General features: G+C 32.0%; 1 protein-coding gene and 1 long non-coding RNA gene across 2 annotated transcripts in view; one reads left to right on the top strand and one right to left on the bottom strand.

The window, feature by feature from the left end:
• Positions 1–24703, bottom strand: part of PEX3 (peroxisomal biogenesis factor 3) — a 58420-nt gene that overhangs the window by 6667 nt on the left and 27050 nt on the right. Inside the window, exons 4-9 of the mRNA XM_051997877.1 lie at positions 21881–21924; positions 21146–21270; positions 20745–20811; positions 20587–20641; positions 19914–20082; positions 11240–11310 (exon numbers count right to left, since the gene is read on the bottom strand). Of these exons, the coding sequence (XP_051853837.1) occupies positions 11240–11310; positions 19914–20082; positions 20587–20641; positions 20745–20811; positions 21146–21270; positions 21881–21924 (531 nt within the window). The remainder of the gene's footprint in view (positions 1–11239; positions 11311–19913; positions 20083–20586; positions 20642–20744; positions 20812–21145; positions 21271–21880; positions 21925–24703) is intronic.
• On the top strand, positions 11332–23129 carry LOC127562283 (uncharacterized). The gene is made up of 3 exons (XR_007953647.1): positions 11332–13389; positions 20037–20099; positions 22820–23129. It is a non-coding gene; the product is annotated as an uncharacterized LOC127562283 (long non-coding RNA).

The raw sequence follows: 24703 nt of genomic DNA, 5'->3' as shown, positions 1-24703 counted from the left end.
GGGTAATTTTTTTTTTTTTTTTTTTTACAACATTATCCCTTGCACTCGTTTCTGTTCCAATTTTTTTTCCCCTCCCTCCCTCCACCCCCTCCCCTAGATGGCAAAGATAATGTTAATATGTTAATAAGAGGAGGCCCTCAAGCATCTTTATATATGGTTTAAAGGCCCTATTTCCATTTGAATTTAATACATCAGGCCTAAAAACTATATATAGATGTCAGTAGAGGTAATTATTACTTTGCTAAATATGGAAATATTTATGATAAATAAAACCAGAAGATAAGAGGATTATGGGAGGGAAGAGCTTACAGATTGCCCTAGACAGGTAGAAAAAGAAGCTGGCCTTTTATACCAAGTAATACCACTTCTGGTTCTGTATCCTAAAGAGATAAGAAACAAAAAAGGAAAAGGACCTACATGTACAGAAATATTTATAACAGGTCTTTCAGTGGCGGTAAAGAATCAGAAATTCAGGGGATGCCCAACAATGGGAAATAGCTGACCAAGTTATGGTACATGATTTTGATGGAATATTATTGCGCTATTATAAGAAATGATGAGCAGGATGAACTCAGAGAAACTTGAAAAGACTTACATGAACTAATACAAAGTGAACAGTATACAGAATAGAATAGTATACAAGTAACAGCAATACTTTATGATTACCAGGGATGAATGACTTAGCTATTCTCAGCCATACAATGATCCAAGACAATTTGGAAGAACATGATGAAAAATACTATCCATCTCTAAAGAAATAATTGATGAAATCTGAATGCAGACTGATGCACACTTTTTGTTTTAACTTTCTTGGATTTAAAAAATTTTTAATCTGTGTTTTCTTTCACACTATGTTTTCTTTCACAATATGGAAATATGTTTTGCATGAATGCATATATAACTCATAACAAATTGCTTGCTTTCTCAATGGGTCAAGAGGATAAGGAGACAGGGAGAGAGAATTTGGAACTCAAAATTTTAAAAAGTATTAAAAACTGTTTTTACATGTAACTGGGGAAACACACACACACACACATACACACACACATATATGTATGCATGTGTATAGAATAAGAAGCTGGCACAGTTGGCTTCATTATGTGTCCAAAAGCAATAAAAAGGATCATTTCATGGAATCTTGATCATTTCAAACTGCAGAGCTGATGATGAATGCAGCTTAAGTTTAATATCCACTGCAAAGGATATAGAGATCATGAACTTGGCATAAACTTTCAAAACAAGCCAGTATAAAACTGTTGCTTAGTAACTTCAATGCAAAGGTGGGAACAGATCAAAGAATTACACAGACTACTCAGAAACCTCACATTTCTCTATTATGAATGTTTTCTTAAAGAAGAGTCAGAAGCTTCTAGATATGACAAGCAATGGACAGACAACATTACAAAAAGTAAATCTGACCATAAACATCTTATAAGACAGGGAATAACTAGTTACTTATGTGGGAGTCAGTTGGTGTATACCATATCAGCCACAAGTTAAAACAAAGATCAAAATAAAAATCACATTGAAAAAAAGACAAAATATGACACTATGACAATTACAATAGCTTCAACCGATTTAAATGAGCCATCAATATATTTTAAAAAGAGAGATAGAAAAGTCCAACATTTTGAATTTGATTATCACCATTTCTTATATAAGTTTAATTGATAAAGTCTGAAAATTGTCTCAACTGGATCTCCCATGCCCAGAAGATAGATATGGCACTCAAGGCTGATTTAGAATATAAATGAACATGTAAAATACTATGGAGTAGTACAGAGGAAGGATACTAATGTCACAAAACATTAATACTAATATTATCATAGAGCTCATAGAACATTGAAGAACATGAAAGGAAAAGCAAAAGTCTCTAAAAAGTACCAAGTGAAGGACATTCCAAAGACATTATCAGATTATGGACATCTATAGATACACACATACATATGTACATACATCCTCACAATCACATTAAGGAGGCAGGCTTTTTGGGTAGGCTATTTGTGTTCTTTGCTCTTTAGCATGGAGCTCTGGAAGTCTCTTTCTGCCTTGTTCCTTATGCTCCCTTACATATCTTTCACTTGTTCTTTGGACCAAGATTCAGAAATTCTTTTGCTTTTTCTGCCTTCGCAGGAGTTTCCCTACATATTAACAAGAAGAGTCTAATGGTGTCCTGAGAAAGGTATGAATCCTTTATTTCCTCTTTCCTAAGATATTTTCACTGTTTATATTTTAATTCTCAAATTCTACTTTGTTATGGGCCAGAACTTGAAATAAGGTGTTGACTCACTGGAATTGATGGAAGCAATGCCTGTGTGCTTGGGTTTGCACCTTTAAGAGTTTACACATTAGAGCTCACACCTTTGAGAGTTCACACATTAGCTCACACATCGGAGTTCACAAGTACAGGAGATACACAAAACTCTGTGGATTCATACCTCCCATAATCCCATTCTCAGAGGAGGAGTCAACCTTTGGGTTCACACCTTTAAGAGATCATATATAAGAAGCTCTTAGAACTTCAGTCAGTCAGTCAGTGGAGGAGAATGAGTTGGAGTTGAGCTAGAGGCAGAAGCTGGAAGAGCTAAAAGACAAGCTGCAAGAGCTCTTGGAACCAAGGAGGAAGAGAGACTTCTAAGAAAGCTAACCCAACCCAAGGAAAGAGACAAGACTTGGAAGGAGAAAATAAATGTTTGGATTTTATCAGGCTGTATTTGGGGTGATTATTACTTTGAATTGAAACTAAGGCTGCCTCCAGAAAACCTGCCCAAGAAACCTGCTCACAGAGAACCATCATATATATATTATAAAAAAGAAGAGAACACTACACTACTTTTATGTATGTCTTCTCTTCTCAATAACTCTGGCCTTGTGTATTCTCAGGCAGGATGTAAAACTCACTACGAGAAATTCAAAATGCAAAATAATCAATTGAATGAACTAATTATGTACATGAGTCATTATTTATGTTCTTGTTTCTATGCCAGTTTTCCCAATATGATCAAAATATGTAATATTTTAACATCCTTATGATACAATATTTTTTTCCATTTTAATTTTCAGTTCCAAATTCTTCCCTTCCTTTCCCTTTGAGAAGGCAAGAAAAACAAATCTCATTGCAAACATATTTAGTCATATGCAAGAAATACTCATACTAGCTATATAAAAAAGAAAGGAAAGAAGAACATATGTTTCAATCTGTACTTATCCTGAGTTCTTTGATATTGGGGTTAATCACTGAGTTGTTGAGAACCTTTAATTCTTTCAGAGTGAAGTGACTTTATGATATTGTTGCTGTTGTATAAATTGTTTTGATTCTGCTCATTTTAATCTGCATCAATTCATAGTATCTTTCCAGGTTTTTCTGAAATCATCTGCTTTCATAATTTCTTATATATATATGAGTTTTCAATCCCAATTATAATTTGTTCAGCCATTCCCCAATTGATGAACGTTCTCTGTTTCTAATTCTTTGCGACCACAAAGAGAGCTGCTACAAATGTTTTTGTATATATGTATTCTTTTCTTCTTTGATCTCTTTAGAATATAATTCTAGTAATGAAATGTATGGGTCAAAAGGTATGGATCAATAGTTTAAAAGCTTTTTAGGCATAGTTCTGAATGGTTGGACTTGTTCACAACTTCATAAATAGTGTTTAGAAAACAATCCCCCTAACATTTGTCATTTTCCTTTTTTTTTTCCCAACTTAGTCAATCTTATGGATATGAGGAAGAACCTAAGAGTTGCTTTAATATGCATTTCTCTAATTATTAGAGATTTAAAATATTTTTCATATGGCTGTTACTGATAGCTTGATTTCCTCTTCTGAAAACTGCCAAGTCATATCCTTTGACCATTTATCAATTGGGGAATGACTCTTATTCTTACAAATTTGACTCAAGTCCCTATATATCTTAGAAATGAAACCTCTGTCAGAGAAACTGACTGCAAATCTTTTCCCCAATTTCCTGCTTTTTTTCTAATTTTAGCTTCATTGGTTTGGTTTGAGCAACCCTTTTAAAATTTTATGTAATTCAAAGTTTCCATTTTACTTGCTGCAGACCATTCTATTTATTTGATGGTGGACTCTTATCCAAAGATTTCACTGATAATTTCTTTCACAATTCTCTTGCTTATGATGTCCAAGTCATGTGCCCTTTTAGAGTTTATCTTGGTATAAGATGTAAGATATTGATTTAAAACTAGTTTCTGCCAGGCTATTTTACAGTTATCCCATTTTTTTGGTCAAATATCAAATTTCTGGGCCAATAAGCTAGGATTTTGGGCTTATCAAATACTAGTTTATTGTACAGGCTTACTTCTGCCTAATCTTTTCCACTAACCAACCTTCATTTCTTATTAAGTGTCAAGTTATTTTGACACTTAAAGAAATTTGTAGTCTAGTTTGAAATTAGGTACTGAGAGGCCACTTTTTATACTTTCTAAAACTGATTTCCTTGACATTTTTGACATTTTATCCCTTCAGTTAATTTTGTTTTCATTTTTGCTAGATCTATAAAGTATCCTTTGATAGTATGATTAGCATGGCATTGAATAAATAAATTAATCTAAGCAGTATTGTCATTTTCATTATGTTGGCTAAATGTATCCATATGTAATTATTAAACTTTTAATTTTGTATATCTGCCTTTATGTAAAGAATATTTTATGATTATGTTAATAAAATTTTATGTATGTCTTTGCAAGTAGATCTCCAAGTATTTTATACTGTCTATGGTTATTTTAAATAGAATCTCTCTATATCTTCCTGCTACATTTTATTGATAATATACAGAAAAGTGGAAGATTTCTGTGGATATCATTTGTATTCTGCAACTTTGTTGAAGTTATTTCAGTTAAGTTATTTAGTTGATGTTCTCTAAATAAACAATCATATTAGCTATAAAAAGTGCTACTTTTGTTTCCTTTTTGCTTATGTTTAGTCCTTTAGTTTCTTTTTCTCATTGCTATGATTAGAATTTCTAATATATTACTGAATAGTAAATAATAATGGATATCCTTGATTCACCCCTGATCATACTGGACAAGCTGCTAGAGTGTTTCCATTACAGATAATGCTTATGGATTTTAAATATACTTATTAAAGGAAAGCTTCATTTATTCACATGCTTTCTTGTGTTTTCAACAAGAATTAGTATTTGATTTTATCAAAATCTTTTTTTTTCCTCTAAAATAATGAGTGTTGTGGATTTTTAAAATTCTTTTTATTAATATGGGCAATTAGGCTTACAATTTTCCCAATATTGCACTAGATTTGCATTCTTGGTATAAATCCAGCCTAGTATATAATTTTTGTCACATATTGCAACAATGTTCATGAGAGAAACTGGTCTAAAGTTTTCTTTCTTTTTTCCTCCTCTGTTTTGACTCTCCCTAGTTTAGATATCAAGATCATATTTGTGTCAAAGAAAGAATATAGTAAGACTTCTTTGGCTATTTTTCAAATAGTTTACATAATATTATAATTAATTGTTCTTTAAATGTTTCATTTTAAATGTTTATTATCAATGTGCTGAAAGAAAACAAGCTTATAACTTTAGATGACTATAATGAAAGAGTAGCTACAGACTCCACGACATGGCAGGGAGTTCTTGGGAGGAAGAGATTTGGAAAAAAAGCAATGGGTATTTATTACTGAAGACTTGTATATTTTATGACCTCATTACCAACAACTGTCTTCTGTTTCTCTAAACACAATAAAATTTCACAAATGCACCTTTGTAGTAAATGCTGGCATTTAACAGACCATATCATTATAAGGAGAAGAGGCATTCTAGAAGAGTGATAAAAGCTATATATGACAGGATTCTGGACTGATCACAGACATCCTCTCTAAGCTAAATATTTGCATTCAACAAAAGTGGTGGCCTGTACCAGAAGACTTAATGCCAACAGCTTAGAGTGCTTGCCTACTTAGAGGGAAAGCTGATCCAATACAAGGCTGACAATAATGGAACAGAAAAGGCAGCTTTCAGAGATTTGGTATACAGCACTACATTTATTTATTTGGGTCAGAACACTCATAAAACATTAAGACTAATTTGATAAAAATGATGAGAAAATTAAGAAACTGCTTAAATAAAAAATGAGAACTACATTGGATTTACCAGTAGGATAGTTCATCTATTTTTAAGAAGGCAGAATTTAACTCCATCAAAGGTAAAGGGAAAGTAAAGTTTAGAGAGGTATACAATTCTTGGCTCAGTAAAAAAGGCAGAGGAAATTCAATTTCACACTGACAATAACAATTCAAAGAGTTTTTATGGTGCCCTGAAGGTTATTTATTAAGCCTAAGACCTATCATGCCTTTCAGCTAGTCAGTGCTAATAGAGCCTCAGTGATCAGTGATAAGGATATGATCCTGAAGAGATGAGCTGAATACTTCCATAGTGTTTTGAATAGTGTTATCAAACAATACTAAGGCCATTGATTGTTGCAGGCTGAAGTCAATCACTCTCTAGCCAAATTTCCAATTGAAGAAGAGGCTTTATATGCCATTAGGGTGTTCTCATTTGGCAAAGTGCCTCATACTGATTCTATTTAGCTGAGATGTACAAGGTAGGGAACTACTGCTCATACAAAGCTGACTGAATCTGAGCTATATGGCAAGAGGAGATTATCCCGTTGTAAAGGATGCCTCCACTGTCCATTTTCTATAAAGGTAAAGGAAATATATTATCCTGTGACAAACACAGAGGGGCCTATCACTTTCTCATTGTTGGCAAGATTCTAACCAAAGTCCTCCTTAGTAAGCTGATTCTTTGCTTCAGAAAGAGTCAAGGAATAACTATTTGTTGTCTAACAACCCCAGAAGAAATGCCAGGAGGAGAATGGAGATCTGTACACAATGTTCTTTGATATGACCAAGGCCTCTGATACTGTCAGTTATGAGAGCTTCTGAAAAAATATGGCAAAATTTTGTTGCCCAAAGTTGTATATTAATTCCATAATGGCATGCTTGCATAGGTTCTGAATAATGAACAATTCTGTCATGCTTTCCTAGCCACCAATGGAATGAAGCAATGCTGTGTGCTTGCTCCCATCCATGCTTTTTAGTATGATGTTTTCAGTGATGTTCTTGGATGCCTTCAATGAAGATGAAAACAGCATCAAGATTAGTTATCAGAGATGGTAAATTATTTACCTTGAAAGGGCTACAATCCAAGACTTAAATAGAAGGAGAGTTGGTGCAAGATTTTTTTTTTGTTCACACTTTTTTTGTGTATGCACTTAATGCAGATTCTGAAGCTGACATAAAAAAATATGGATTGCTTCTCTATTGTTTTTGCAAATTTTGAGCTTGTGCTTTGTGATAACAATTAATGCCAAGAAAACAAAGGTTTTCCATCAGCTAGTACTACACTATTCATACATGGAACCACTGGTTACAGCAAATGGAGAAATTCTGAATATTGTGAACTTATTGGATAAATTCACTTACTTTAATCTTATCTTTTTCAAGGATATACTCACAGATGATGACATACACACAGCATTGCCAGAGCTAGCTCAGTATAAGAAATTGTAAGAGAGAAGAGGTTTTGGATTGCCTACCAAAGTGAAGATCTATACAGCTGTTACATGACAACCTCATTGTTGTATGACTATGAAACCTGAATAGCAAACCAATGCCATGCCAGGAAACTAAGTCATTTTCATTTAAATTGTCTTAGGAAGATTCTGAAGATCACTGGGCAAGATAAGGTATTAGACACTGAAGTTCTTTCTCAAGCATGTATATAAACGCTACTGCAGAGAGCACAACTCTGATGAGACAGCCATGCTGTTCAGATTCCAAACTCAATTTGCCTAAAAAACTATTTAATAAAGGACTCAACACAAGGCAAGTACTTACATGGAGGTCAGAAGAAATGATACAACTTTGGTATTGATTGTGTGATGTGGGAGAAACTGGACCTCCTAAAACAATGTGCTCACCTTCAAAGAAGGCACTGTGCTCTATGAATGAAGCAGAACTGAAGTAGCTCAAAAGAAACTTGAGATAAGCAAATTTAGAAGCATCTCTACTCAGTGTCCATGTAGCCTATTTGTGATGTAATGCCTTCCCAATTTGTATTGGTCTGATCAGCCACAGTCAGACATACTATAACTTAATTCCAACACAGTGATTTCATTTTGGTGGTTTTTCAGAATAGAAGGATAACTATGAAATGCTTATTAATCCATCCAGTCCTGGGTTTTGTTTCTGGGGACAGGAGGGAAAGGTAGGAAGATGTTCATTTATGGCTTGTTTAATTCTTTGTCTAATATAGGTTAAGCATTTTATTACCTGTTCTGCTAATATGGGCAATTTATAGTTTTCCAAATATTCATCAATTTCATTTAGATTGTCAGTTTTATTGATATTCAATTGGGCAAAATAGTTCCTAATAAGTACTTTTTTTTTTTTTCTTCACTGGTAATGAATTCTTTTTCATTTATAATACTGGCAATTTCTTTTTTTTAATTTAATTTTTAATTTTTTTTCTAAATTACATGTAGACTAAAATTTTTAACATTTGTTTTTCTAAATTTTGAGTTTCAAATTTTCTCCCCTCCTTGAAAAGTAAATATATATAGATATGCAATTATGCAAAACATTTCCATTGTAAAGAACATATTGTTTCATTCTGCCATTCTGGTCTGTTTTATAGGTGAATTTATCACATTCACAGTTATTACTGTTAATTGTATATTTCCTTCCATGCTATTTTCTTTTTCTTATCTTTCTCTTTTTCACTCAGTCTTTTCAAGGGCCTATTTTGTTCCTGACCACACCTCCCTACCATTCTTCCTATTCTATCTTTTACTTCTGGTTAGCCATTTCCCTATTTGATTGTTAGGATACATTTCTGTACTCAATTATGTATGTAGGTAGATATGTATATTCTTCCCCCTTTTAAGTAGTTCAGATGTGAGATTCAAGTGTTACCTGCTCCCGCCACTGCTCCTTCTATTATATAAACTTACCCTTGAGTGCCTCATTTATATAAGATAATTCCTCTCCCCCCCCCCCCCCCGTTTTTCCTTGCTTTGCCTCCCCGATTTTTATTTTGAGATTATCTAGGCATAATAGATTTACACTGAGATTCTTTGGTCTATATTTCCTCTCAAGCTTCTGTTGTTGACAATGTTCTAAAGAGTAACACGCATCACCTCCCCATTTAAGAACATAAATAATTTAATCTTGTTCGACTTGTTATGATTCCTCATTCATGATTATCTTTTTCTATACTTCTCCTGTATAGTGTTTGAGTTATTTCTTCTCAACTCTAGTCTTTTCGTGGAGAATGCTTCAAAGTCCATTATTTCATTAAAGATCCATTTTCCCCTCAGTGGGATAATACTAAATGTTTCTGAGTTGGTTCTTCTTGATTGTTAAATCTAAATCTTTTGCCTTTTAGAATATCATATTCTAAGCTCTCTGACCTATATAGTAGTGGCAACTAAATCTTATGTGATCTTGACTATGTTTGACTTGAATTCTTTCTGGCTGTTTGCAGTATTTTCTTAACTTAATCTTAATCTGGGAGCTATACATTTTGGCTATATTATTGAGTCTCATTTTGGGAGTTCTTTGGATCAGTGAATTCTTTTAATTTCTATCTAGACCTCTGGTTCTAAGATATCTGGACAGTGTTCATTTATGATTTCTTAAAATGCAACATTTATGCTCTTTTTATTCATGGCTTTCAGTTAGTTCAGTGTTTCTTAAAATATGTCTCCTTGATCTGTTTTCCAAGTGGAAAGTTGTTTTTCCTATGAGATATTTCATATCTTCCCCCTATTTTTTGGTCTTTTGACTTTGTTTTGTCAGTTATTATATCTCATGAACTCATTAGCTTCAATTTGGCCAATTATAGTTTTCAAAGCAATATTTCCTTCGGTAAAGTTTTGTACATATCTTTCCAAGCTGTTATCTTTCTTTTTCTTTCTTCCACAGATCTCATTTCTTTTTTCATTTTTTTCCTTTACCACTCTCATTTGTCTCTTAAATATTAAAAGAAATTTTTTTTTGCATTAACCCTTTGAACCCTAAATAGAGGTTTTATTTTTGATCTTCAAGATGATAGGGAGCCACTGGAACTTATTGAGTAGGTAGGGATGGTGATATGATTAGACTATCACTTTAGAAGGATGACTGACAGTTGAGTGGAGGATGGATTGCAGTGGGGAGGGTGGTGAGGAGACCAACCAGAGAAGGGGTTGTATGTGAGAGATTTTGTGAAGGTAAAAATGACAAATCTTGATGACATATGGGGAATATGAGAAAATGAAGAGTTGAGTATGACCTTTTCTAGGAATTCTTTTTGGAATCTATTCTGCATTTTTTCTTTGAGGCTTTGCTTCAATAAATTTTCAAGTTATCTTCTGTATATATTAAGCTTCCCTATTATCATAGTAATTCTTTACCATCAGGTTATTTTTGTTTGTTTGTTTGCTCATTTTTCCAGACTACTTTTTGATTTTAGACTTGATATTAGTGTTAAGTTCTGTATACTTTTGCAGGCAGGGGTGAAATACTAGGCTCAGTCTGGAGACCTACAAGTTTTGAGTGTTTGCAAACTGGTGTGACATAGGAAGAGGTTTGTTTACTATCCTCTTTTTTTCGCTGCTGCCAAAGCTAAAGAGCTCAAGTTCACCAAACTCTAAGATTACAAATGAAACAAATAAACAAACAAAAACCCTCCAAAAACATGTCCTTGAGAGGTACCATCTGATAACTACAAAAGTAAAAGATATAGAGAAAGAGCTCAAGCATGTGGGATGGACACTCTGTGGAAACTATGCTAGTACATACATATATACTAGCATAAGATGAGAAGGTAGATTGTGATTTGGTACTGATGGAGAAAATGCCTACAATGAAATATGATGAGTCCACTGTCTGTAGACAACTACAGACTTAAATGATGAGTGATTTAGATGAAAGAAGAATTTTCAGACATGAAGAATGATTAAGTATGAAATGAATTAGTTAAGTATGGCATAGAATCGCTATGTCTGAAAACATTTAAGAACACATCCATCTCCAATGTTTAAGTGATATTATATCTGGAGTTAGTAAACAGAGTAGTTATATCTTTAGATTTTTGGGATCCTATGATTCAATCTTGGAAATCAACTTGAAATTCCAATTCAATTTATACTATTTTTTGAAGCTTTAAAGTACACAAAATTCATTAATTTACTTTTTAATATGCAGGATACACATACCTTTCCAACATATCTCTTGTTTCATTAAGTAGTTTAATAGTAGTAATATCTCCTGCTGTGAGACCACAAGCCTAAAAAAAGAAAGGCCATATTTTAGGTTTTAAGAAACTAATCAAATTATCAGATTTAAGAATTCAGAATTTTCAAAGAAAATTTGTCAATGTCAAACCAATGTTTAGAGAAGAAATTATTTACATACACATTCAAATCTAATGTATGTGTATTTACAAACCATAACTAAAAGATACAGAAGCACAGCTTTTAAAATTTGGCTCATACCTTACAGATTTCCAATTAATTCTCTTATTCAAGATGGTTATACCAAAAAAAACTTTATTAGCTCATAACTTGAGTTTTCTTCATATTGCCTAGCACTTTAGTTAATAATAAAAACACGGGATCTTTTCAGTAAGTACAGTTTTTTCATCACCTATATTTTTGGACACAGCAATCTCTGAGAAGGCTACTGGTAATAAAATCCAGAATTTGACATCATATGGATGGATTTATCAGCCTGGCAGATTTTTCTACATAATATAAACTTTATAGCCACATTTTTTCTTTTTATTAATCTTAAGAAGGGCAACAAAAAGTAGAAGATAGAAAAGTAGATTCACAAGAAAGCATGGATTCAAGATGTGACATAATGTCAGTGTGTGATTCTGGGCCAGTCACTTAATTTCTCAGAGTTTTAGGCAATTCTCTAACACTCTAAGTTGAAAAGGAGCTAAACTGTTAAATATTTCCTCACCTGAGAGTTACCTAAACCTGTGAAATCTTAGGTCAAATTCGTATCCTTACTCATCTTGCAGATGAGATTCTGAAGCATAGGAATATAGCAGCAAATTACCAGGTTAAAACCCTATGAGAATCAAAGAGTGTCATAATATTTACCCAAAGAAACTTATACAGAAAACTGGCTGAATGGGTGGTAGGATTTTCTCTATTACTTAAGAATTAAATTTGGTGTCCCAATAGTTGGAAGCACAGTCTTTACTATACATCTATCCCTAACTTCTACTAGTCCTTGGGGCAAGTTATAGTTCATAGGTACATTACTGGGTATGAAAGGTTAAGGTAGTAGGGCTCCTCCAAGGACTATTTGACTCATTAGTGCCATCTGGAGGCAGGAATTAAAATCCTCCCGAATAAGAAGACCAGTTTGGAGGGAAGTGATTTCAGGTTAGGCAAAAAATTAACCCCTTGACTTCTTGCATTTTTGGTTCTCAAACTCTGGCAGAACTCTTGGCCATGGAATCAGATTGGCATAAATTTCTTATTAGTCTCAGACCAGAGAAAAGCACATCTTTACTCTTTTGATTTTGCTTAGTCTGAGGCTATCTTTGTTTTCTTATCTAAATACTTTGCCAATTCTGCCCTAGATTAAGCCAATTCTCCCACTCCTTAATTAACACTAATCTTGCCAAGAGAAGAATCTAGGAATATCCATTAAGATTATACCATTAGGAAGTTGTATATTGTTCTATTTCTACATTCAGTCTTTTGATTGTATAATTTGGTCTCAAGCAGCTTTACCCAACTAGAAGGGAATACCTTCTGCAAATAGTGCTTACTATACATTCCAGGGGTCCTCAAACTACAGCCCGCGGCCAGATGCAGCAGCTGAGGACGTTTATCCCCCTCACCCAGGGCTATGAAGTTTCTTTATTTAAAGGTTCACAAAACAAAGTTTTTGTTTTTACTACAGTCCGGCCCTCCAACAGTCTGAGGGACAGTGAACTGGCCCCCTATTTAAAAAGTTTGAAATGCTAATCACTTTACAATTATTATCTCATTTGATCCTTAAAGCAATCCTGTGAGGTAAGTACTATTATTATTATTCCTATTTTACAGTTAAGGAAAATTGAGTCACAGAGGTTAAATGACTTGCTGAGATTCATACCACTAGTGTCTAAGATCAGATTTGAATACAAATTTTGACTCTAGGTCCAGTATTCTATCTAGCTTCCCTTGACAATCCATGTACACAAGAAGCTTACAATCAAATGTAGAAGTTTATAGTTTAATGGATATTGTTTCATTTTATTTTCATAACAGCCCTGCAAAGTAAATGTTTTTATTATCGCTATTTTGCAGTAGAGAGTCAGAGCCAGTGTCTGAGGCTGGATTGAATTCTTCCTAACTTTATGGTGAGTGCTCTAAGCTATATCATCACCTAATTGTCTAACTAATATTGGTTAGCATGTAAGTAAAAGCATCTGCACTTTACTAATGAATTAGACCTCTGAATGGGCTTACTCACCTGAATGGCCTTGTGCAGATATCTGGTATCAATTCTTGGCTAAGCACATCATTAACATTTTGATTTATGAAGTATTTTCTTGCAAATTTGCATGAGTTTTTCCCCCAGATCCTGATCACTTCTAAAAAAGTCCATAAATGTGGATACTCTAAAGAGTTCTGCCATTTCCTATGTCATAGGATTATAGATCTAGAGCTAGAAGTGACCATCTGGTACATAGCTCTCATACTGCTAGCAACTCAGAAAAATAAGCCCTGAGAGTTAAATCATTTAACATAAGTAATAAGCAACAGACAGGATTTGAACTCATGCCCTGAATCTCTATTTTTACTGGGTTTTTTCCCCCCACTATTATCATGCTGCCTTCATTTTTTTCTACTTTGTCACAACACAATTCTTTTATTCCATTCAAAATACTTATAAAAGTTTTGTCACAGGGCGGGGAGGAGGGGAATATTTTTAAGACTAGTGACACATTCCTAAAATGCATATAAAGATTTTTTGAAGAATCTCTCCCTAGAATGATCTTTTATGGATATTTTCCCAGCAAAAACACTAAGTATATGATACCATCAATCAATAATCAACTAGATAGCTAGGTACTATAGTGGATAAAATGCTGGACTTCAAGTTAGGAAGACTTGAAGCCAAATTCCTGCCAATCTGAGGCTTTAGCTATGTGAACCTGAGCATGTCACAATCCCTCTAAGTCTCTCTAAAGCCTTACTTTAACTATAACATATAATTAATAATAACTTCAAAGGATTATTCTAAGGATTGAGATAATACATATAGCAAGAAAAAAATCAAGATAAATAAGGAATCTCCTGTCATACTATTCTTATTAAAGTTCTACAAATGCTAGTTATTGCAATAAGACATGATAACAAAACCGAGGCAATAAGCACAGGTAAAGAAGAAAAACAAAATTATTATGATTTGCATACAAATTACTTATAGAATATTATAAATTCAGCTAAAAAGAAACTGAAACAATAAATCTACATTAATATAAAATATAATGGAACATATATTATGTTGTAATATATTTATAATAAAAAATAAACCCAAAGAAATGACTAGTTTTTCTGTATATCTTTAACAATTTTGTTGTTGTTTAGTCTTTATTGTGTATGACTCATACATACATACATACATAGAGTGTATGACTCTACATGATCCTATGGACAGCAAAGATATTGGAGTGGTTTGCCATTTCCTTCTCCAAACAAAACACCAGCTGATAAGTTCCATTAAAATGATTAAAAATATATAAAATACCCGAAAGTCAATTTACCAAAATGTACTCAGAATTTACAAAAATAAAACTATAAAATACTCTTCAGGGAAATGAAGATATAAATAGTTGAAGAAGTTAAGTAAAGTCATGCTAATATAAGAAAAATGCCATTTAAACTAATTTATAGATTTAGTACCATACCAATCAAACTATCAAAGATACCAGACAAAAATTTTTCAACATTCATTTTTGTAAAATTTTGTGTTCTGAATTTCTCTCTTTCCCTCACTTACCTCCCTCCTCCCCAAGATATCAAGCAATCTGATATAGGTTAAACATGGGCAATTCTTTTAAATATATTTGCATACTTGTCATGTTGAACAAGAAAAATTGCATCAAAAGGGAAAAAAACCATGAGAAAGAAAAAAAAACACACACAAGTAAACAACAACAACAAAAAAGATAAAAATACAGTGCTTTGATCCACATTCAGTTTCCATAGTTCTCTCACTGAATATAAATGGCCTCTTTCATCCCCAATCTACTGGATTTGCCTTGAATCAGCACATTGTTGAAAAGAGCCAAGTTCATCACAGTTGATCATCACATAATCTAATTGTCACTGTGTACAATGTTCTCTTGGTTCTGCTCACTTCACTGAGTATCAATTTATGTAAGTCTTTCTAGGCCTTTATGAAATCGGCCTGCTCATCATTTCTTAAAGAATAATAATATTCTATGACATTCATATGTCATAACTTATTCAGTCATTTCCCAATTAATGGGCATCCAATCAATTTCCAGTTCCTTGCCATCACAAAAAAAAGGCTAGTACAAACATTTTTGTGAACATGTAGATCCTTTTCCCTCTTTTATAATCTCTTTGGGATATAGACTCAATAGAGACACTGCTGGATCAAAGGGTATGCACAGTTTTATAGCCTGATGGGCACAGTTCAACACTGTTCTCCAGAATGGTTGGATCATTTCACAACTATGCCAACTATGTATTAGTATGCCCGTTTTCCCAAATCCCCTCCAATATTTATCATTATCCCTTCCTTTCATCTTAGTCTGAGAGGCATGAAGTGGTAACTCAAAGTTGAAACAAAATTAAAAAAAAATTCATCTGAAGGAATGAAATTCAAGAATTTCAAGATAAATAATGGGAAAAAACATAGAAAAGAAGGAGGCCTGGTAGTACCAGATCTCACACTGCATTACAAAATAATAATTATTAAAATGATTTGGTACTGACTGACAAACACAAAAGAAAGAACAGATTAGGCAGAAATATTCCAGAAGTAAATGACCACAGTAGTATAATATTCAATAATCCCAAGGATAAACACTATTACAGTAAGGGCAAAACCTACTGAACAATCTGTAAAGCTGTTCCCCAGAAATTAGGTTTAGACCAATATATTATATTATATAGAATAATAAACTCCAAATAGAATATGACTTAGATATACAAGAGAGAGAAGAAAAGGAAATACCTTTCCTAACTAAGTCCAGAAGGAGAGTGCTTAAGTATATATAGAAATGATCATAGGTGATAAAGTAGATAATTTCAGTCATATAACATTCAAAAGCTTTTGCACAAACAAATTCAGATCAGAATTAGCAGGAAGTAATAAAATGAGGGGAAATTTAAGTGGCAAATTTCTTTATTAAGACATATGTAAAACTGATGCAAATATATGAGACTAAAAGCCTTCTCCAATTAATAAGTGGTCAAAGAATATGAACAGTTTCCAAATGAAGTAATACAAACTATCAATAGCTATATGAAAAATACATCAAAATACTAAGAATAACAAAAATACATATTTAAACAACTCTTGAGGTTTCACTTCAATGTGATTAGCAAAAATGATGAAAGATGAATGTGGAAGTTTGGGGATGGGATACGGGAAGATAGGCACATTGATTCACTGAGAATGACATGTGAAATAATCCAACCATTCTGAGAAAAATGTGCAAATACCTTCTATAAGTTACTAAAAATTCTCCCTCAGATAGTTTACATATCAGATCTCTGGAGAAGGGAAGAATTTACGACAAGAAGAAATAGAGAAACTATTGAGATTGCAAAATCAATATTTTTGATTACATTAAGTTAAAAAGGTTTTGCACAAACACATTGTAGACAATATTAGAAGGGAAACAGAAAGCTGGGTTTCTGATAAAGGTCTCATTTCTGAGAAATATAGAGAACTGAGTCAAATTTATAAGAATACAGATCATTTTCCAGTTGATAAATGGTCAAAAGATATTAACAATTTTCAGATGAAGAAATTAAAAAGTCATCTATCATCATATAAAAATGTGTTCTAAATCACTATTGATTAGAGAAATGTAAATTAAAACAACTCTGAGGTATGCCCTCACATCTATCAGATTGGCTAAGATTGGAAAAGGTAATGCTAAATGTTGGAGGGGATATGGGAAAACAAACACTAATGCTTTGTTGGTAAATTGTAAACTGATCCAGCCATTCTGCAGAGAAATTTGGAATTATGTACAAAGGGCAACCAAATTACACATATTTTTTGATCCAGCAGTATCATGGATCTGTATCCCAAAGAGATCTTTCAAGAAGGAAAGAACCCACATATGGAAAAATGTCTGTAGAGCTCTTTTTGTGGTGGCATGAAAATCAAATTGATGACCATCAATTAGAAAATGGCTACATAAATTATGGTATATGACTTACATGAACTGATGCTGAGTAAAGTGAGCAGAACCGGGAGAACATTGCACAGTAAGAGCAAGATTATGTGATTATCAACTATGATAGACTTGGCTCTTCTCAGCAGTATAATGATCCAAAACAATTCCAATAGATTTCAAATGGAAAATGCTTTTGGAGAGAGAGAGAACTATGAAGACTGAATGCAGATTGAAGCATAATAATTTCACTTTTTGTTGGTTGTTTTTTCTTCCTCATGTTTTTTCCCTTGTGTTCTGATTTTTCTTCCACATATGACTAATATGGTAATATATTTAAAATGATTATACATGTATAACCTTCATCAAATAGCTTGCTACTTTGGGGTGGGAGGACGTAAAAAAGGAAGGGGAAAAATTTGGAACTCAAAATCTTACAAAAATGAATGTTAAAAACTATCTTTACATTTAACATTCATTTCTGTAAGATTTTGGGTGTTTTTGGAAACATGTAATTGGAAAAATAAAATACCAATTAAAAAAAAGAAATAATTCTTTTTCTAGTTATTAAAGATTTCTCTGACCCTTTTTAGGTCATATTCATTTGGAACTTATTGTGATTATATGATGTAAGATATATAGATTTACACCTAATTTGAATAGGACCCTACTTCCCAGTTGTCCCACAAAATTATGTGAAATAAAAAGTCCTTATTTTATTTAAAAATAAAAATCCCCCCTCAAAACAATTTGTAACTATACTCTACATCTTATTATGTTCCATGTTATACTTAAATATTTATAGCAATACTTTTTTGTTTTAACAAATAACTAGAAACAAACTGATGTTCATCAGCTGAAGAAAGACTAAAAAATGGCATATGAATATAGTGGAAATATCATTCCACTGCATGAAATTATGAGTAAAATGAATTCAAAGAAAGCTGGAAAAATTTGTATGAATGAATACAGATTGAAATGAAAAGAAACAGGAGAATAATTTACATGATGACAAGAAGGATGTGAAAAAAGAATTCTGGATCAATGCAGTGACCAGTCATAACTTGAGAAAACAAGAAATGTGCCAGCTATCACTTGGCAGAAAGATGCATGAGAAATGCAGAATGAGACACATATTTTAAGACTTGGTCAATGTTTTGAATTATTTTCCTTGACAAAGGAAGGCTTCTGTTTATGCGTTAAGAGGAGTCAGTGGGCAATGATATAGATGTAAAAAAAAAAAAAAAAAAAGAAAAAGAACATCAACAAAACATTTAATAAGAACACAGAAAGGGAAAGTAGGTGGCATAGTGCATAGAACACCAGCTCTGAAGTCAGGAGGACCTGAGTTCAAATTTGGTCTTAGATACTTGATATTTCCTAGATATATTATACTCTAGGCAAGTCATTTAAACCTGATTAACTCAAAAAAAATTTAAAAAAAAATAAAAAAAGACAACACAGAAGGCAACAGAAAAATCTTTAAGGAAACACAAATGGCCAATTTTAGTAGTGAATTAAATTTAACATACTCTTAAAAGCAAAAGTATGTTCACAAAAAGTAGCATGTACAATCTTATAAACAATCTTTTTTATTCAGCTTTATAAGCTGAAATGTTCATGTTTAATTATGTTCAAAATTAAATAAATGTAAAACAAAAAAAAGTGTGAAGACATAAACTAAGATGAATATGCAGAAATCTTTTAAAGACTCATCGTTATTTAATAAATATTGTTCATGGATATATATCCATATATATACAATGCATAAAATAGGATGGCATGTTCTCTATAAAGAAATAGTTAAAGAAATAGATAAAATAAAATATTATTTTTCTGATACTCATTTTTTCCCTCAAAAGATAAAATATGCCATAATTGATATTTATTAACCAATTTGATACCTTATTATTCTCAAATGAGAACATAAAATGATTTCAATGTTAAGATCCTATATTTCAATTTTTCAAGGATCAATGTTTTCATTTTTTCCTTCCATTGATGCATAGGACTTATAAGTCCTCTAAATTGTAAGTTTCCAAAGTTGAAAAAAAAATTCATGACCTTGCAGCCAACCTATGTTAAAGTATCTCTCTAAATATAATGAGGATGGTGGCTCGAGAATAAATACAGTCTGTTGTTGGGTTCATAATCAAAATGTTCCCAGCTTGATGGGCAGTCAAAATTTGTATTCCCTGGTATAGTTTTTGAAAACTCAAGATTATTTATATTCTATAACCAAGCATTCAAGTATTATTTTAGTAGGAGACAACTACAGTAATTATCAATCTACAATATTTTAAATTAATCTGTTTTCTTTCCCTTCAGAGTTTTGATTTCCAAATTATTGAAATCTAATAGTACCATCTTTAAATGATTAAAAAAATCCATACATTTGAATTTTAAGAGGTTGAAAAAAAACAAATTTGAATCAACATTTTATTTGAAAAAAATCAGGGCAAAAATCAGTACAGTTAAAAGGGCAATGAAATAAGCACCTGAATTGCTAATGGAGTTTCTTCATCTGGCATCATATACTGACATAGTAAAGATTTGGATCCAGTCTTATCAGTCCATGATGAAGATGCATGCTGTTCAGTTATTTTTCTGATTTCTTTTAGTTTCTGCTCCAACTCCAAAAGGGACAAAGAATGTTTAAGGGAAACACTGGGAATAAAGAAAAGGTAAGTGGGGTAAAGCAAACTAAATACATTTACATACTTTTCTTCTCACTACTTGCTAGCTGGTGGGGGAAAAAAAAACTAAACAAAACACTTTAACAGACAGGATTCTAGCAGTCAGGCCATGAATAGAGTAGAGATTTTAATAAAGTAGTGCTCTTAGGGATTTCACAATAGAAGTTCTGAGGTAATTATAGATATTGCTGGTATGTGAAATAATTCTGTCTGCTGGGCTTATATAAAAAAACCTTAATGACACATTATCCTAAAAATGAAAAAGTTTTGAATATAATAAAACATTTACCTTAATAAGAAAGAGCTATAAGGAATAGGAAGGATTCACCTAAATATTATAAGTAATAGTTACCTGAATTACTATTTGTTAAGTTGACTCTCTCACCAAATTTATTTTCATTAATTTTTTTAATCTATCAGTATTCTAGAAATATAAAGGGAAAAAAAAAGTATAAGTTCACCAAGCTAGTTTTACCTTCCCAAAATTTTTTGTACAGCTTGTTTAACAACAGTGATCAATTCAGTCAGACCTATGGATAAAAAACAAAAACAAAAACTCAAGCAATTTCTTTAGTAATTTGTCATTACTACAAAATGTTAGTCAGTTCTCAGATAAGCATCTTAGCATCTTACCATCTCCTAGGAGGTGCTGAATACTCGATAAATACTGCTGTTGGACTTCAGGAGGAGCAAGAAGTGTCTACAAAAGTAAAAAATAGAGTTGAGTCAAAGTGATTCACAAATGTCTTCATTTTCCTATTATATTGCATTATATTTAGTAACATTTCTTAACATAATTTCCCTGGTCTATATGCTATTGACCCAATTCTCCAAAATGGGCAAAGAACAATATCATTTAATATATAATAAAAAAGGAAATGCAAATATTAAAGATCATAATCTTATACCTAAGTTCATTATCTGAAATACAGACACAGAGGTATGCTACAAGAACATTTTTTATGCAACATACGAATTTGCAGAGCTTCTTGAAAGAAAGGGAGATAGTTATATAGTTAATATGATAAACTTACTGTGCCATTTTTGCCAACTGCTGCATTATCCAGATATATGTATCCACCAATAATATTTAATTGGACCCGCAAAAGGACAACAAGCATGCAAGTACTATATACAGCAACAATACTTCTTGTGAAACCTTCAAAGGGAAAAGAAAATAATTTAAACTAAAATAGCTGCATGTACAACAAAACTACATTATCCCAGGATTTTACCCATTCACAGAATTACTTTTAAAAATATACCTAATACTGCCTTACATTTATAAGTGCAGAAATTTGTAGTCCAAAATTTTTTTAACTGAATAATAAAGGGATAGAGAGCAGCAAAATTAAAAAAGAAAAATAAGTGGCCTTTTGTTTTCAATTGATATAAGTGGATATTTACTATACCAAGTGATTAATTTTTCAAAGTTACTTACTATTTAAAGAAATCCTGTTTCTTAATTAAAATAACAAACAAAAATATTTTAGTAATAGTTTTACAATAACATCTAACTGAATAAAAGCCTCTATCTAACTTGAATAAAATGAAATTTTTATTCACTTTAATTATGACAATGGAGATATATAGAATCCAAACACCTATTGTGGGCTACTTTAAGTGTTTTAGGACCATATTTTATAAGAATTCACACAAAACAAAGTACTAAAACTGAAAGTGAGAATATTAGCAACAAACATTCGTTTTAGAATTTTAAATCATGTTGGTTACAGTTTAACATATACACACGAAATATGCAAGCTTACTTATTATCTTTAGATCCTCCCATATTTCTAACTTGTTTGAAGGCCTAAGAGGAAAAAAAATTTACAATACTTAAATTCAGAAAATGAGAAATCAATTTATAGGATCTAAAATAAAAAATGGTTTTTATAGAACATGCTATTAAAACCAATATATTAATTATTAAGAAACAGATTGTCTATCTTCATCATATAGATACTATGATATGCTGTGTTTATCATGTGCAAAAATAACAAACGCATAATTCAACATAGTATGTTTCTGAAATGGATCTTTCAAATAAATGGAAAGGAAAACCTAAATCTATTGTTTGATTTTCTTGTTATAAAGAAAACCAGAAGAAGGAAATGCAGTTAAATGGAAAGGTGGATCATATTTTCCTTTTAAGAGGCAAAGAAAAGAATGAGTGATATTGATTTTATTGTATATCCAAAGGCAAAAAAGAAGCATTATTGTATGGTATAGTTGGTCATCTTGTCATAGTAATAATGATAAGTATTTGCAAAAAGACCATCATGAAAATAATTGCAGCCAATGCACCAATTTTAGCTGTTAAGGAAAGAGATAACCTCTATATACCATTCAATAAAATCCTCCATTTTAAATCAACATGCTCACTGATGACTTTAATTCAAGGGTGGGAAAAGATGAGGATAAGGAGAAATAATTGAAAAAACAGCTTGGGTGGGGGAAATAAGAAAGACTAAGAACAGATTATACAGAAGCTTCATTTTATTACATCACGAACATTTTCTCAAGAAAAGATTTTGTAGGATTTGAACATGGTAAGCACCTATTATGTTACCAAAAACTAAAATAAATCATATTTTAACAAACATGAAAAGACATTATTAATGTGGAAATTATATTATAGTACCATAGATTTAGAATTAGTAGAAGGAATATGAAATGTCATGTAGTATAATTTTCTCTTTTTCTAGATGAGGAAAAAGAATTCTAGAGATGTAAAGAGATTTGTCCAACATCCCACAAGTAATAAATGGCAGAAATGGAATCTGAAAGCAAATGATTCCAAATCTCTTGATTTTTCCACTGTCTCTTATCCCTATAAAGTTGTTTATGTAAATCTGGACTACTGATTTGTTAAGGTAAAAATCAAAACTCATTAAAAGAACATGAGAAAAATATGGGTAGTAATTTTATCCTGAGTTTTTAACAATTAATTAATAATGTAAAATGAGAAAGTCAATAGATGACAACAATACTGATGATAACCACACAAAACTTTTAAGCATTGTAAATCTATTGCCTCAACAAGAAGACCAAAAGATCCAAGAACTTGGCATCATGATAAAAATGGAATGCTTTATTTAAATGACTTCTTTTCTAGTCTCAAGTTTCTAGCATTTAAACTTTGTGGTTTCTATTGCCTCTGGGATAAAATACAAAATTCTTAGTCTATCCTGTAAGGCATTTCATACTGTATCTTCAATCTACCTTTTTCAGTCTGAATCACATCATCCTCTTTTATGCACTCTATATTTCAGTCAAACTGGATAATAGAAATTTCCCCATATTTCATATGTCATATGGCACATTTGCATACATCATCTCCAGTTGCTCATGGTTACTCTGTTCTCCTCTCTAGCCTCTTGGAATTCTCATGTTCCTTCTTTTCTATCTATATCCTCTCCTAATTTCCTTAGGTAAAAATGGTTTTTTTCTCCTTTTGTAAATTACTCCAAGAGTATTTTGCCTGGATTCTTATTTCACTGTCTTACTCCCAACTTTGAATTATTCTTATCTGTATTTATATCTTATTCGTCTCAATAGAAGATAGGTTCTTTGAGGGCAAGGGTTTTTATCTCTAGTACATAGAACAACACTTTGCCCTTAAATATTCAGCAATATGGATTTACTAAGCTCCTACTATGTGCCAGGAATTTGCAAAGCACTAGAAATACAAAGAGAGGCAAAAGATAGAGTTTGCTTTTAAGGAATTTACAATCTAATGGGGTTTAGAGTCTAAATATTTGCTGAACTTAATTTGTTTTATTATTTTAAAATAACATTTATTTGATATTGGTGAATTTTTACTTTATCTTAAATTAATTGTGATCTATCTCAGATGTTTACCCTATTCCAAAAACAAGTTAGCAAACTATGGCACATACAACAGTTATCAAATAATAATCACAAAATATATTTGATCTTGGATGTTCTTTCTTCAACTACAAGAAACTGGAATATTTATATATCTAATTATATTAGCTAGAAACAAAAATGAGAATTTAAGCACACAAACTCCTAGAAATTTTTTCACTATAAAAAAATTCCTTCAAAGGACATTCATCAGAAAAATGACGGGTATAAACTCCATCTGTATCAATTTCACATGAAAACATGCTATGTTGCATATACTTGCCATCTCTTAAAACATTTTCAGATTATAAAACTTCTTAGAAATGAATGAATAAAGTTGTTTTGTTGTTGTTTGTTTGTTTGTTTTTTTTACTTAAGTGCTTCAGCTAAGTTCTAGGAATACAAAGAGAAAAGTAAGACAGTCCCAGCTTTCAAAGAGCTATCGTTCTAATGGAGGAGACCATACTTATAGAAGATTTCAGCTTTAAGTCAGAGAATAGTTTTATGGTCCTTAGGGTACAGTGGCAAAGCAAATAGTAATATATTTTCTTTAATGTCATTTTCACTAATAAATTATACCACTTTTGACTATTGAACTATTTGATAATTCTAAGAACTTCAGGTGTAAGAATTTTATTTTTTGTCTTCAGTAGCTGTTAACTGTAGAACCTATAGAAGCAGTTGTTAGATTGCATCTTTGCAAGGAGTTGCTTCCAAAGATG

This window comes from Antechinus flavipes, chromosome 4 (genome assembly GCF_016432865.1).
Source record: "Antechinus flavipes isolate AdamAnt ecotype Samford, QLD, Australia chromosome 4, AdamAnt_v2, whole genome shotgun sequence".
In the NCBI taxonomy this organism is placed as follows: Eukaryota; Metazoa; Chordata; class Mammalia; order Dasyuromorphia; family Dasyuridae; genus Antechinus; species Antechinus flavipes.
The sequence above is the reverse complement of the archived record's forward strand: the minus strand, read 5'-3'. Positions and strand labels throughout refer to the sequence as shown.